The 14,586-nt window shown below is 42.6% G+C and overlaps 1 protein-coding gene across 1 annotated transcript; it reads right to left on the bottom strand.

Annotated features, from left to right (window-relative positions):
• Window positions 1-55: 55 nt before the first annotated feature.
• LOC123120605 (uncharacterized) lies at window positions 56-4,795 on the bottom strand. The gene is made up of 8 exons (XM_044540609.1): window positions 4,787-4,795; window positions 3,386-3,900; window positions 2,919-2,994; window positions 2,428-2,456; window positions 2,148-2,241; window positions 1,799-1,888; window positions 1,459-1,645; window positions 56-572 (listed from the first exon to the last, which is right to left on the bottom strand). The coding sequence occupies exons 1-8, from the start codon at window positions 4,793-4,795 to the stop codon at window positions 235-237; spliced, it is 1,338 nt and encodes a 445-aa protein (XP_044396544.1). The 3' UTR covers window positions 56-234.
• Window positions 4,796-14,586: the final 9,791 nt, after the last annotated feature.

Below are 14,586 nucleotides of genomic sequence, written 5' to 3' on the forward strand. Positions count from 1 at the left end.
AACATGACAAATACTAGAAATAATAGTGCGTGAATTGGTAGCAAAATCCATCAACTTAAGTTAACAAATTGATAACAAAAATACACTTGAGGTCAATGATAAAAGATACAATCTCTTGGTATCGAAGCGAGATGCAGTAAGAATGCAACAAATCAACGATAACACATCGATCATCTACCAAGGTGTGCATATGTATAGCCCTTTATCTCATCATTACCGGTTGTTCTTTCAGAGTTACAAAGCAGGATCTGTGGTGATCTGTCGAATCGTGTACACCCTTTGCTTCTTGGTAACTACGGATGATGTTTCGGGCGGTGTCATGGTGACTTTTGTTTTCCCCACCGCAATGAATGCCACTCTCTTCCTCGTATCAGGCTTGGCATCTCTTCGTGGAGTCGGCGCAGCAGGGGGCGTGCCAAGGAGAGAACCGGGGGTGTTCTGATCATTTGGTAGTTGTCTCCCACTGAGAGAATCTCCAGCATCGCCGCAATGGGTGGCTTTATCTGGTTGGTCAGCCAGAGAAGTCTGTTGTTGCTTGGCTGGGGTGTTTGCTCCATCAAGGTTTTCCATCTCTGATATGTCACAAGTGTAGCATTAGAAGTTATAGGAACCTTTTCAAAGTATGACACGATCACACATAAATAAACAAGCGTTCATATTCTATTAAATACATACTTTTTTTTTAAGTATGACATGATAAAAGCATAAACGAGCATTCATGTTCTATTAGATGCATACTACATAACAAACTGATAAAACATAGGTACATCATTTTTGGCAACGCATGCACTTTGGTTTCCCATTGGAGCAGGCAACCGAAAATATTTTTTGAAACTGAAATGGAACTAATAGCAAGTAAGACCATAGTTGCAATTCACAGTGTGTGTCTTCCAGTAAGCACAATCTCAGCTATCATTCAGCCAGGCTAACTGTTGTTAGCATTGCAACACTGTTAGACAGGTTATCCACTATTCGCAAAAAAAAAGACAGGTTATGCACTAACATATAAGAGATATGGCTATTCTACCAAAATATCATACTAAACAGCAGTAGTTCACTGGTAAGTTACAGATCACAAACGCATACTCTTGAGTGTTTTGTCAAATGTCATCTACCACAAGAGACACGGAAATGTTTTTAGAAAATATACTTGAGGTCATCAGAACTTCCAAATAGTCAATCGGAGGTGTGCTCCAAGAATGTAATAGCACCACCAAGGTTCTTCTCATTCATACTCATTTAATATCACTTCCTCCTACATATAACTGTAATCAACTGGCATTGTATTTTTAGTTTAGATTACTTAACAGAAAACAATTTTCCATTTGCATGCTTTAGGAAATAATTGCATGCGATTGTTTTAGTATCAGCAGGCAGTCATGTATAAGTGTTGCAGAAAATGCAACCCTGAACTCCAAATGTTCATATCATGAACCAGAAAAGGTAAAGTGTTCCAACCTTCACTAACAAGTCCAAGGGTCTCATACTGGATTGATGAATCTGGGGTGCACGACTTCAGATCATCATCTTGGGTTTTCAGACTGCTAGCTTTTGTCTTTTCGTGCAAAACAAATTTATCTTTCGCCCATACACACTCCAGGATAGTACCGGGATCGTTGCTCGAGGGGTAGTACTCTCTGAAAGCCTGTGACACGAAGAGGCAAAACCAAGGAATTATGTAGTGAGGTAACTGCAAGGTCCAGCAACTGCACTTTTGTGTGAAAGCATGATCTTACGCAATACATATTTTTCCATGATCAACTAGGATACAGAATGCTAGTGTGGAAGCAAAACATACCTGTACTTTATCAATACTGATCTTAACAGCCTGCTTTTTATCTGTAAGATCAGTAACCTTGTTGTATACTGATACAACATCAAGTAAAATCTGCAAACATAATATCAAAGGGTAAGCATCTTATGCAAAATCTCTGCATAAAGAGACAAAGAAGATCATTGGCAGCATATCATTCCAAGTTGACATTTCTTCCTTTTCGAAGAAAGAAGTTGACATTTCTTAGATTCCTAATTAATACACATAACAGTTTGACTACCAAGTTAGTTGCTGCATAAATATACGGGCGGTTATTTACTGAATTTCATTGATACAATCATTCATAGCAATGCCTGTAGACTATGTGGCTCACCTGTTGGGTCAGGACCCTCACTCTTGCAAGCAAAGCAAGCACTGCAGTGCAAAGTTCTACAAAAAAGGATCTAGCAAGTAAAAAGCTGATCTGACTGTAGTATGGATTAAGGAACTTCGGATAGGTAGCAATCAACTCAATGAAAGTTAATATGAGATTTATTTCCTTTTTGGTACACAAAGAGTAAAATGATACATGTTTCACCTAAGGCAAGCCAAGTGTGGGTGTACACCTTGTTTTATTTGCTAAGAAAACAACAGAACAGGAAAAAAAAGGATACACTGCTCCCTTCATAACAGGTTCAGCCATCTGCACAAAATACAGAAAGCATTAGTGTTCAAACCAAGTTAGCTATCTCCTGTCTCGAAGTTGATCAAGAATGATCCGTAAACTACAACGACTCATCCAGAAGTATGTATCATGCAGTTACAAAATATAGAGTTTCTAGGCTGATGAGCCTCATGTACCAGATAAGGGTTTATGCTAAATTACATTGGAAATCTTGCAAACGTGCAGGGATAATCACAACCCTTTTCTGCTGTACCCTAGTTAGCTAAACAAAATAAGTAAAACAACCAGGCAATATTGGTAGACTTCCACAGATTCAAATTTCAATATTGCGTAACTCGTTACTTGAAAACAACCACAAGGAACAAAAGCTATGCCCTATCAACAGTGACATTGCATTTATGGTTCCATCAAAATATTTGATTCAGCTGCAATAGGATAGTTTGCAAAATGCAACCAGTGTCAACAGACAACAAAACACACCTGGGACAGCAAACGGGCAACCCCCAAAAGCCTCTTATAGTGGCTATGGTTTGCACCAGGCTTCCTCTTACCCTGCCTATAAAAGAAAACATTAAGCAATAACCTGAATAGCAGACTACTAATATAACTATAGCCTCATTGTACCAAGAATAAAAGCAAATGAAATAATCTGAACTGCCAAGAAAATAAGCACTGCCCATACAAGTGGAAACTTCTAGCTAAGCTTGCAGTCATTAGTGAATACATTTTTCTACGTCATCTCCTAGGATCAATATAAGGGCCACAAATATCACCAGAAGACCACACCATGTCCCCAACATGAAGGATTTGTGCAAGGAAATTAGTTGTGCCACGGTGTACCATACACAAATTTTATCATATTTATGCTATTGACATACACATAATAAATGACAAAGATTGTTTTACAGGGGAGTGCAACAGCACCAGGGATGGAAAACCTGACGAACCTGTTCGTAGCAAGAATAGTGTTGGCCGGCTTACGACAGGTGATGACAGGGAACACCGCGTTGATGACCTCCATGAGATTGGCGCCAAGCAGCAGCTTCAGGTCCCTCCGCACTACTGTAGAAATTACCCAGCGGCAACGGAGGCGAGCAGCGTGCCCTACCTGGCGCTCCTCGGCGTCGAGCGTCGGCGCCTGGCCGGCGGAAGCAGGGCGGCAGTCCTGGTACCAGGCGGCACGGCGGATGGGGCCAAAAATGACCGGCGCGAAGGCGGGCTGCCGAGGGCCCGGGGAACGGCGGCAGGTCACAGTTGTGCGAACCGGCGGGGGCAGACCGGGCAGGACGGCGTGGGGGGCACAGCGCTCCGGTGAAGGGCGGCGGCAGGCGGAGGACAGGACAGCGGACAGGCGGCGCCTGCGTGCGTTTGGGCATTCGGCACAGCAGCGAGCGAGAAGAGCTCCTTCGGGCCTTCTTCGTCTTTTGGGCCTTGGTGGGTTGCTACTGTCCGGGCTGAACACCTAGGGAGCTGCTGTTGTTTATCGCTCATAGCGACGGCAAATCCTATACGACGCTCTTTTGCTTCGGTTTGTCCAGAAAGCATACAGACGGACCGAGTCGAGCGACTATTTAGCGTTCCACGTATCCTGGTTTTCGAAACCTTCTGGAAGGTTCCTGACCGGTTCAGGTATTTTTCTGTTTTTTCTTTTTCCTGTTGTTTCTTTTAGTGGTGTTCCTTGGTTTCCTTATCTTTTTCCCCTTTTTGCTTTTTAAAAATGCTTTATTTTCCAAATAAAAAGTTCAACATTTTTACAAAATGTTCGCATTTTCAAAAAATATTCCGTGTTCTAAAATATTATTGAGAATTTTAAAAAGTATTCTCATTTTAAAAAGTTGTTCACAAATTCAAAAAATATTTTGAAATACCAAAAAAAGTTTCTACTCAAACATTGTTCAGAATTTTAAAACGATTTTCAAAAAATGTTCAAGTAACAATGAACTGATTATTTTTAGGGGCAAAGCTAAGCTTTTTTTAAATCATAGTCCACATGTGGTGGGATACAATTGAGTTTTGGGGATGAGCCAACCAAATGCAGCGTCTCGGGCCAAGAACTTGAGAGTACTTAGCTAAATTTTGTGCTTCACCGTCAACGGCATGACCTTCAAAAATAAAGTTAAAATTAAAAGTCGCTGCTTGAAACTTGATCTCTGTAATAATGCACCCATAGTGGCCCTGGTTGCCCTTGACGATGTCGCCAACCACTTGCTTGGAGTTTGATGAGAGGGTGAAATTCTGAAGAAGGAGATCTTCCGCCAGGGCCAGGGCCTCCCTGCACACTATCACCTCCAGCGTAGCAGGATCAAGTAATCCCTCGATGACTAGTGACAAACTCCCAAGATAATTACCTGAATCATTGCGACACACTTCAATTGCTGATCCGCCTCTTGTTCGCGTGAGACACCCCCATCCACATCGACTTTTGCATGTCAAGGAGGTGGTATCGACGGCCTCTCATGGTTATGTCTCAACCTGATCATATGCCGGGCCGGATCCGGTTTTAGGACAGGCTTCAAAAGGCTCGAACCGCAAACTCCAAGCACGAGCCTGACCCGAAACCCGACAATACACAATTTCTCAAGACCGAGCCCAGCCTGAATGATGTTTCCCAGTGCTGTTACTTGTAAGCTCGGCCCGAAAAGTGCAAGAACGAAAGCCCGACCCAGGCGGAATATACATTCGGGATGTAAACAGGGCTCCGGGGAAGGGCGGCGTATGTGTGCGTTTGGGCATTCAGTGCAGCGAGGAGGGCTCCTTTGGGCCTTCTTCTTCGTTTTTTTACTAACTCTTCTTCGTATTTTAGGCCTTGGTGGGTTGCTATTGTGCGGGTTGAACACCTAGGGAGCTGCTTTAGCTCAAAAAAAATTGAAGGCTGCTGTTGTGTATCGCTCATAGCGATCATAGCGAGGGAAAATCCTATACGACGCCCTTTTGCTTCGGTTTGTAGAGCAAGCACACAGACCGAGCGAGTCGAGCGACTATTTAGCGTTCCACATATCCTGGTTTTTGAAACCTTCTAGAAGATTCTTGACTGGTACATGTCACTTTTTGTTTTTGTTGTTGTTGTTGTTTCTTTTATCTGTGTTTACTGGTTTGCTTATCTTTTTCCTTTTAAAAAATATTTACTTTTCAAAATGAAAAAGTTCAGCATTTTTATTAAATGTTTGCGTTCACAAAAGTATGCCAATTCTTTTTTACAAACTGTTCATATTTTAAAATATTTTTTAGAATTTCAAAAAATATTCTCATTTTCAAAAGTTGTTCACAAATTAAAAAATGTATGTGTTCTCAAAAAATATTTTGAAATACCAAAAATGTTTGTATTTAAAGATTGTTCAGAATTTTAAAAAATATTCTCATTTTCAAAAAGTGTTCACATTTTCAGAAAAATGTTCAAGCAACAGCGAACTGATTATTTTTAGGGCTAAAGCTAAGTTTTTTTTTAATCATAGTCCACATGTGCTGGGATACAATTGGATCGTGGGGATGAGCCAACCAAATGTGGCGTCTCGGGCCAAGAGAATGAGAGTATTTAACTAAATTTTATGCTTCGCCTCAAACGGCATGACCTTCAAAAATAAAGTTTCAATTAAAAGTTGCTGCTCAAAACTTGATCTCTGTAATAATGGGCCCATAGCGGCCTTGGTTGCCCTTGATGATGTCGCCCACCACTTGCTTGGAGTCTGACGAGATGGTGAAATTTTGTAGGAGGTGATCCTCCGCCAGGGCCAAGGCCTCCCTGCACACTAGTGACAAACTCCCAAGATAAGTACCTGAATCAATGCGACACACTTCAGTTGCTGATACGCCTCTTGTTCGCGTGAGACACCCCCATCCACATGGACTTTTGCTTGTTCAGGAGGTTGTGTCGATGGCCTCGCATGGTTATGTCTCAACCTGATCATATGTCAGGCCGGACCGGGTTTTGGAACGGGCTTCAAAAGGTCCGAACTCCAAGCCCGATCCTGACCTGAAGCCCGACAATACACATTTTCTCAAGCCCGAGCTCGGCCTGAATGATGTTTCCTAGTGTTGTTACATGTAAGCTCAGCCCAAAAAGTGCAAGAACGAAAGCCTGACCCAGCCTGAATATACATCCGGGATGCAAAATAAAGCCTGAGCCCGTGCAGAGCAACTCAAAAAAGAAAGATAAAAAGAAAGGGGGGCAAACAGAGCTAAGGATGCTCGCAAGCAAGTACTAGGAAAAAAAGAGGACATTCTTTTGGGGTTCGTCCGACGGGTAGTGATTTAGAGTTCTCATTTGAGAAAGATATGGATAGCTATGAGCGCATGTTATATGGCGATGTAACCGTCTCATCCAAGCGGGTGTGTACTGGCAAAGTTGAGGTAGTCCAGGACGAGGAGGGTGGTGTTACACACATTGCAAAGGAGATTGACGAGAAGGAGGAAGAGTACGTTCGACAAGGTGTGGAATCGGTTGGCGACGAGAAAGATGGGAATGGCACATCGGCGACCTTCGAGGAGGAGGACCGCCGGGCCAAATGAAAATCCTAGGATGGAACTATCGTGGTATGCTCTCCAACACGGCAGTTCGTGAGCTTCTGGATCTACAGGAGCGTACAAGGGCAGAGTTATATTCCTTTCTTAATCCCATTTGAATAATTGTAAAGTCGATGAGCTTCATCACGTTTTAGGTTTTGATTCTATGTTCGTAGTGGAAAGTGATGGTAAGGCCGGTGGCCTCGTTTTGTTTTATAATAAGTCGAATAAAGTCGAGTTGAACTATGTTTCGCCCCATTTTATTGATGTTGTGTTTATGCATGAGGATGTGGATGTGGTTCAGTGGCGGTTCGTGGGTTTTTATGGTCACCCGAAATGGAATGAACGCCATCTATCTTGGGATGATATTCGCAATCTATATAGTAAGGGCAACCACCCCTGGGTGGTTTTGGGGGATTTTAATGAAATTTTATACCCTTCAGAAAAGGAGGGCAGTATGGCAAGACCACTTGGTATGATGAGAGAGTTCCGTGAATGCCTAATGGATTGTGGGCTCGGCGACTTAGGCTATACCAGTGACCTCTTCACTTGGAGGAGAGGTGAAATACGTGAACGTCTTGATCGAGCGGTCTGTAATATAGCGTGGGCAAATAAATGTCCACGAGCGGCAATGATCAACGAAGAACATGTTCACTCTGACCATCGCCCAATCATATTGGACATGGATTATTTGGATGAAAAAATCTTTAAACGACCAGAGGGGAGTGTTAAACCTTTTGGGGCGAGGTGGTTGAAGGAAGAGACGGTCACTGAAATTGTTAAGGCATCTTGGGAGAAAGCAAAGCTCGCAGGTATTGGACCTTCACTTGTTGATCGTACGAGAGTAGTACATGCCGATCTGCATACTTGGGATCGGGAAACTCTAAAAGGACCGAATGTGAGAATTAGGAAATTAAAAAAAGAATTGGAGACACTAAGACGTGGCCCTTTGAATACGGAGTCTCGATGTCGTCAGAAGGAAATTATTGTGTTAATTGAAAATCTCTTGGATCAAGAGGAAATTTTCTGGTTACAAAGAGGACTGGCGAACTGGTTGATGCAGGGGGATCACAATACGTCGTTCTTTCACAACGCTGCCACGGCAAGGAAAAAAAGAAATAATATAAAGAAACTCTTAGATGAGTCTGGAAACTGGATAAAAGATAAGGAATTGACGGATCACATCACTGAATATTTTTCAAAGCTTTTCACATCGGAAGTTCAGCATCCGAATCAAGAAGTTTTATCACTTGTCCGTAGGAGAGTGTCAAACGAAATGAACAATGCTCTACTTGCCCCCCTATACAGCGGAAGATGTTCGCAAGGCTTTATTCGATATCGGGGACTTGAAAGCTCCAAGGCCAGATGGACTTCATGCTATTTTCCATAAAAGGTTCTCGCCCATGCTGGGGGAGGATCTAATTGAGGAGGTTCTGAAAGCAATCAACACATGTACTATCCCGAATGGTTGGAATGATACGGCAATTGTGATGATTCCTAAGACTAATACACCAGAAAAGGTAACACAATTTAGGCCGATCAGCTTATGTAATGTGGTATATAAAATAATTGCAAAAATGGTGGCTTCTCGACTGAAGGTTTTTTTTCTAGAAATTATTAGTCCAACACAGAGTGCTTTTGTACCGGGTAGATTAATAATGGATAATATCTTAGTGGCCTACGAATGCTTTCACACAATCAAGAACAAAAGAGAGGGCTTGTGTGCTATAAAACTTGACATGCACAAAGCATACGATAGAGTCGAATGGCCTTTTTTGAAGGAGATTATGTTGAGATTGGGTTTTCGTCGAGAGTGGGTTAACTTGATTATGCAATGTGTCTCAATTGTGGAATACAGAGTAAGGATCAATGCAGAGGAAAGTGAGAGTTTCAAGCCAACCAGAGGGCTGAGGCAGGGTGACCCGCTATCACCATACCTTTTTCTGCTGTGCACGGAGGGGTTGAATGCCTTGCTTACGCATTCTGAGGAAAACGGAAACATATCAGGAGTTAAAGTCTGTAGAGACGCCCCGCCAGTCCCAAATCTTCTCTTTGCGGATGATTCACTGATCTTGATGAAAGCCAACCAAAATAATGCGGCGGCCCTGAAATCAGCACTAGATTTATATTGTGCGGCGTCGGGACAACTGGTAAGCGTGGAAAAGTCCAGTATTTTCTTTAGTCCTAATACAACGGTAGAGATCAGAGAACAACTGTGTACAACACTGAATATTATGACAGAGGCACTGAATGACAAATACTTGGGGTTGCCAGCAAATGTGGGTGTTGATAAAACAAACTATTTTAAATTTCTGATTGAACGTATTGTGAAGAAGATTAGTGGTTGGAAGGAAAAATTACTATCTGCCAGGGGGAAGGAGATCCTGCTCAAGGCTGTGGTCCAGGCCATACCTACTTATGCAATGTCGGTCTTTAAAATTCCTAAAAAAATTGTAAACGAATCATTGACGCGATAGCGCATTTCTAGTGGGGAGGCGAGGAGAACGAGAGGAGGACACTGAATGGCCTGGTGGAAAATGTGCGTTCCAAAAAACCAAGGAGGAATGGGATTCCGTGACAACCTTGATAATCCTGATTCCTTGTGTGCTACTATTCTAAGGGTCAAGTATTATCCGAGTGGCGATTTGCTGAATTCCAAACCAAAGCATGGCGCTTCTTTCACCTGGCAAAGTATTATGGCAGGCATAACTAGACTAAAACATGGCTACATTTGGCGAGTGGGGAATGTACTCAACATCAATATTTGGGAAGATGCCTGGATCCCAAATTGTGCCACTAGAAAGATTGTGACTGAAAGAAATATGCCCTAGAGACAATAATAAAGTTGTTATTTTATATTTCCTTATATCATGATAAATTTTTATTATTCATGCTAGAATTGTATTAATCAAAAACTTGATACATGTGTGGATACATAGCCAAAACACCGTGTCCCTAGTAAGCCTCTACTAGACTAGCTCGTTAATCAAAGATGGTTAAGTTTCCTAACCATAGACATGTGTTGTCATTTGATGAACGGGATCACATCATTAGGAGAATGATGTGATGGACAAGACCCATCCGTTAGCTTAGCATAATGATCGTTCAGTTTTATTGCTATAGCTTTCTTCATGTCATATACATATTCCTCTGATTATGAGATTATACAACTCCCGGATACCGGAGGAATGCCTTGTGTGCTATCAAACATCACAACGTAACTGGGTGATTATAAAGATGCTCTACAGGTATCTTCGAAGGTATTTCTTGGGTTGGCATAGATCGAGATTAGGATTTGTCACTCCGAGTATCAGAGAGGTATCTCTGTGCCCTCTCGGTAATGCACATCATAATAGGCCTTGCAAGCAATGTGACTAATGAGTTAGTTGCGGAATGATGCATTACGGAACGAGTAAAGAGACTTGCCGGTAACGAGATTGAACTAGGTATGAAGATACCGACGATCGAATCTCGGGCAAGTAACATACCGATGACAAAGGGAATTACGTATGTTGTCATTACGGTACGACCGATAAAGATCTTCGTAGAATATGTGGGAACCAATATGAGCATCCAGGTTCCGCTATTGGTTATTGACCGGAGAGGTGTCTCGGTCATGTCTACATAGTTCTCGAACCCGTAGGGTCCGCACGCTTAATGTTCGATGATGATTTGTATTATATGAGTTATGTGATTTGGTGACCGAATGTTGTTCGGAGTCCCGGATGAGATCACGGACATGACGAAGAGTCTCTAAATGATGGAGAGGTAAAGATTCATATATAGGACGATAGTATTTGGACACCGGAAGTGTTCTGGGGGTACTGGGTACGTATTGGGTCGCCGGAAGGGGTTCCGGGCAACCCCCGGCAAGCTATCTGGGCCTTATGGGCCAAGAGGGGAAACACAGCAGCCACAAAGGGGCTGGTGCCCCCCCCCCCATATGGCTGGCCAAATTGGAGAAGGAAAGGGGAAGGAGGAAAGGAAAAAGGGAATAGGATTCCCCCTTCCCCCTCTTCCCTTTTTACTCCGAATAGGAATAGGAAAGGGGGGAGGCCGAATTGGGAGGTGCCCAAGTAGGATTCCTCCTACTTGGGGCGCCCCCTTGGCTGCCTCCCCTCCCCTCCAACCTATATATATGAGGGGGGCACCGCTAGAACACACAACAAACATTGTTAGCCGTGTGCGGTGCCCCCCTCCACAGTTTACGCCTCCGGTCATATTCACGTAGTGCTTAGGCGAAGCCCTGCGCGGATCACTTCACCATCATCGTCACCACGCCGTCGTGCTGATGGAACTCTCCCTCGACACTTTGTTGGATCAAGAGTTTGAGGGGCGTCATCGAGCTGGACGTGTGCAGAACTCGGAGGTGTCGTACGTTCGGTGCTTGATCGGTCGGAACGAGAAGAAGTTCGACTACATCAATCGCGTTGTCAAACGCTTCCGCTTTCGGTCTACGAGGGTACGTGGACACACTCAACCTCTCGTTGCTATGCATCTCCTAGATAGATCTTGCGTGAGCGTAGGAAAATTTTGAAATTGCATGCTACGTTCCCCAACAGTGGCATCCGAACCAGGTCTATGCGCAGATCATATGCACGAGTACAACACAAAGAGTTGTGGGCGATCATAGTCATACTGCTTACCACCAACATCTTATTTTGATTCGGCGGTATTGTTGGATGAAGCGGCCCGACCAACGTTACATGACCACGTTCATGAGACCGATTCCACCGACAGACATGCAACTTGTTTTGCATAAAGTTGGCTGGCGGGTGTCTATTTCTCCAACTTTAGTTGAATCAAATTTCACTACGACCGGTCCTTAAAATAGCAAACTTGATGAAACATCATTGTGATTTTGATGCGTAGGTAAGAACGGTTCTTACTAGAAGCCCGTAGCAGCCACGTAAAGCTTGCAACAACAAAGTAGAGGACACCTAACTTGTTTTTGCGGGGCATGTTGTGATGTGATATGGTCAAGACATGATGTGATATACGTTGCTATTTGAGATGGTCATGCTTTGTAAAAGTTATCAGCAACTGGCAGGAGCCTTAAGGTTGTCGCCTTATTGTATGAAATGTAAACGCCATGCAATTGCTTTACTTTATCACTATGCGTTAGCGATAGTTGTAGAAGCAATAGTTGGCGAGACGACCACGACGCTACGATGGAGATCAAGGTGTCAAGCCGGTGACGATGGAGATCATGACAGTGCTTTGGAGATGGAGATCAAAGGCACAAGATGATGATGGCCATATCATGTCACATATTTTGATTGCATGTGATGTTTATCTTTTATGCATCTTATTTTGCCTAGTACGGCGGTAGCATTATAAGATGATCCCTTAACTAAATTTCAAGGTATAAGTGTTCTACCTGAGTATGCACCGTTGCAAAAGTTCTTTGTGTTGAGACACCACGTGATGATCGGGTGTGATAGGCTCTACGTTCACATACAACGGGTGCAAGACAGTTTTGCACATGCGGAATACTCGGGTTAAACTTGACAAGCCTAGCATGTACAGACATGGCCTCGAAACACTGGAGACCGAAAGGTCGAACATGAATCATATAGTAGATATGATCAACATAGAGATGTTCACCATTGATGACTCACGTGATGATCGGACATGGTTTAGTTGATTTGGATCACGTATCATTTAGATGACTTGAGGGATGTCTATCTAAGTGGGAGTTTTAAGTAATATGATTAATTGAACTTAATTTATCATGAACTTAGTCCTGATAGTATTTGTATATCTATGTTGTAGATCAATAGCTTGTGATGTAGCTCCTCGTTTATTTTTGATATGTTCCTAGAGAAAAATAAATTGAAAGATGATAGTAGCAATGATGCAGACTGGGTCCGTGATCTGAGGATTATCCTCATTGCTGCACAGAAGAATTATGTCCTTGATGCACCGCTAGGTGACGGACCTATTGCAGGAGCAGATGCAGATGTTATGAACGTTTGGCAAGCTCGGTATGATGACTACTTGATAGTTTAGTGCGCCATGCTTTACGGCTTAGAACCCGAACTTCAAAAACGTTTTGAACGCCACGGAGCATATAAGATGTTCCAAGAGCTGAAATTGGTATTTCAGACTCATGCCCGAGTCGAGAGGTATGAGACCTCTGACAAGTACTTTGCCTACAAGATGGAGGAGAATAGCTCAACCAGTGAGCATGTGCTCAGAATGTCTGAGTACTACAATCGCTTCAATCAAGTGGGAGTTAATCTTCCAGATAAGATAGTGATTGACAGAGTTCTCTAGTCACTATCACCAAGTTACTGGAACTTCGTGATGAACTATAATATGCAAGGGATGACGAAAATGATTCCCGAGCTCTTCGCGATGCTAAAATCGGTGAAGGTAGAAATCAAGAAAGAGCATCAAGTGTTGATGGTTAACAAGACCACTAGTTTCAAGAAAAAGGGGCAAAGGAAAAGAAAGGAAACTTCAAGAAAGAATGGCAAGCAAATTGTCACTCCCGTGAAGAAACCTAAAGCTAGACCTAAGCCTGAAACTGAGTGCTTCTACTGCAAAGGGAATGATCACTGGAAGCGGAACTACCCCAAATACCTGGCGGGTAAGAAGGATGGCAAAGTGAACAAAGGTATATTTGATATACATGTTATTGATGTGTACTTTACTAGTGTTCATAGTGACCCTAGGGTATTTGATACCGGTTCAATTGCTAATATTAGTAACTCGAAACGGGAATTGCAAAATGAACAGTGACTAGTTAAGGGTGATGTGACGATGTGTGTGATTCCAAGGTTGATAAGATCACCACCGCACACTCCCTCTACCTTCGAGATTAGTGTTGGACCAAAATAAATGTTATTTGGTGTTTGCATTGAGCATGAATATGATTGGATCATGTTTATTGCGATACGGTTATTCATTTAAGTTAGAGAATAATTGTTGTTCTGTTTACATGAATAAAAACCTTCTATGGTCATACACCCAATGGTTTATTGAATCTCGATCGTAGTGATACACATATTCATAATATTGATGCCAAAAGATGCAAAGTTGACAATGATAGTGCAACATATTTGTGGCACTGCCGTTTAGGTCATATTGGTGTAAAGTGCATGAAGAAACTCCATACAGATGGATTTTTGGAATCACTTGATTATGAATCATTTGATACTTGCAAACCATGCCTCATGGGCAAGATGACTAAAACTCCGTTCTCCAGAACAATGGAGTGAGCCACTGACATACTGGAAATAATACATGCCGATGTATGCGGTCCGATGAGTGTTGAGGCTCGCGGCGGGTATCATTATTTTCTGACCTTCACAAATGATTTGAGCAGATATGGGTATATCTACTTGATGAAACACAAGTCTGAAACATTTGAAAAGTTCAAAGAATTTCAGAGTGAAGTGGAGAATCATCGTAACAAGAAAATAAAGTTTCTACGGTCTGATCGCGGAGGCGAATATTTGAGTTACGAGTTTGGCCTTCATTTAAAACAATATGGAATAGTTTCACAACTCACGCCACCTGGAACACCACAGTATAATGGTGTGTCTGAACATCGTAACCGTACTTTATTAGATATGGTGCGATCTATGATGTCTCTTACCGATTTACCACTATCGTTTTGGGGTTATGCATTAGAGACAGT

This window comes from Triticum aestivum, chromosome 5D, assembly GCF_018294505.1.
Source record: "Triticum aestivum cultivar Chinese Spring chromosome 5D, IWGSC CS RefSeq v2.1, whole genome shotgun sequence".
Classification (NCBI taxonomy): Eukaryota; Viridiplantae; Streptophyta; class Magnoliopsida; order Poales; family Poaceae; genus Triticum; species Triticum aestivum.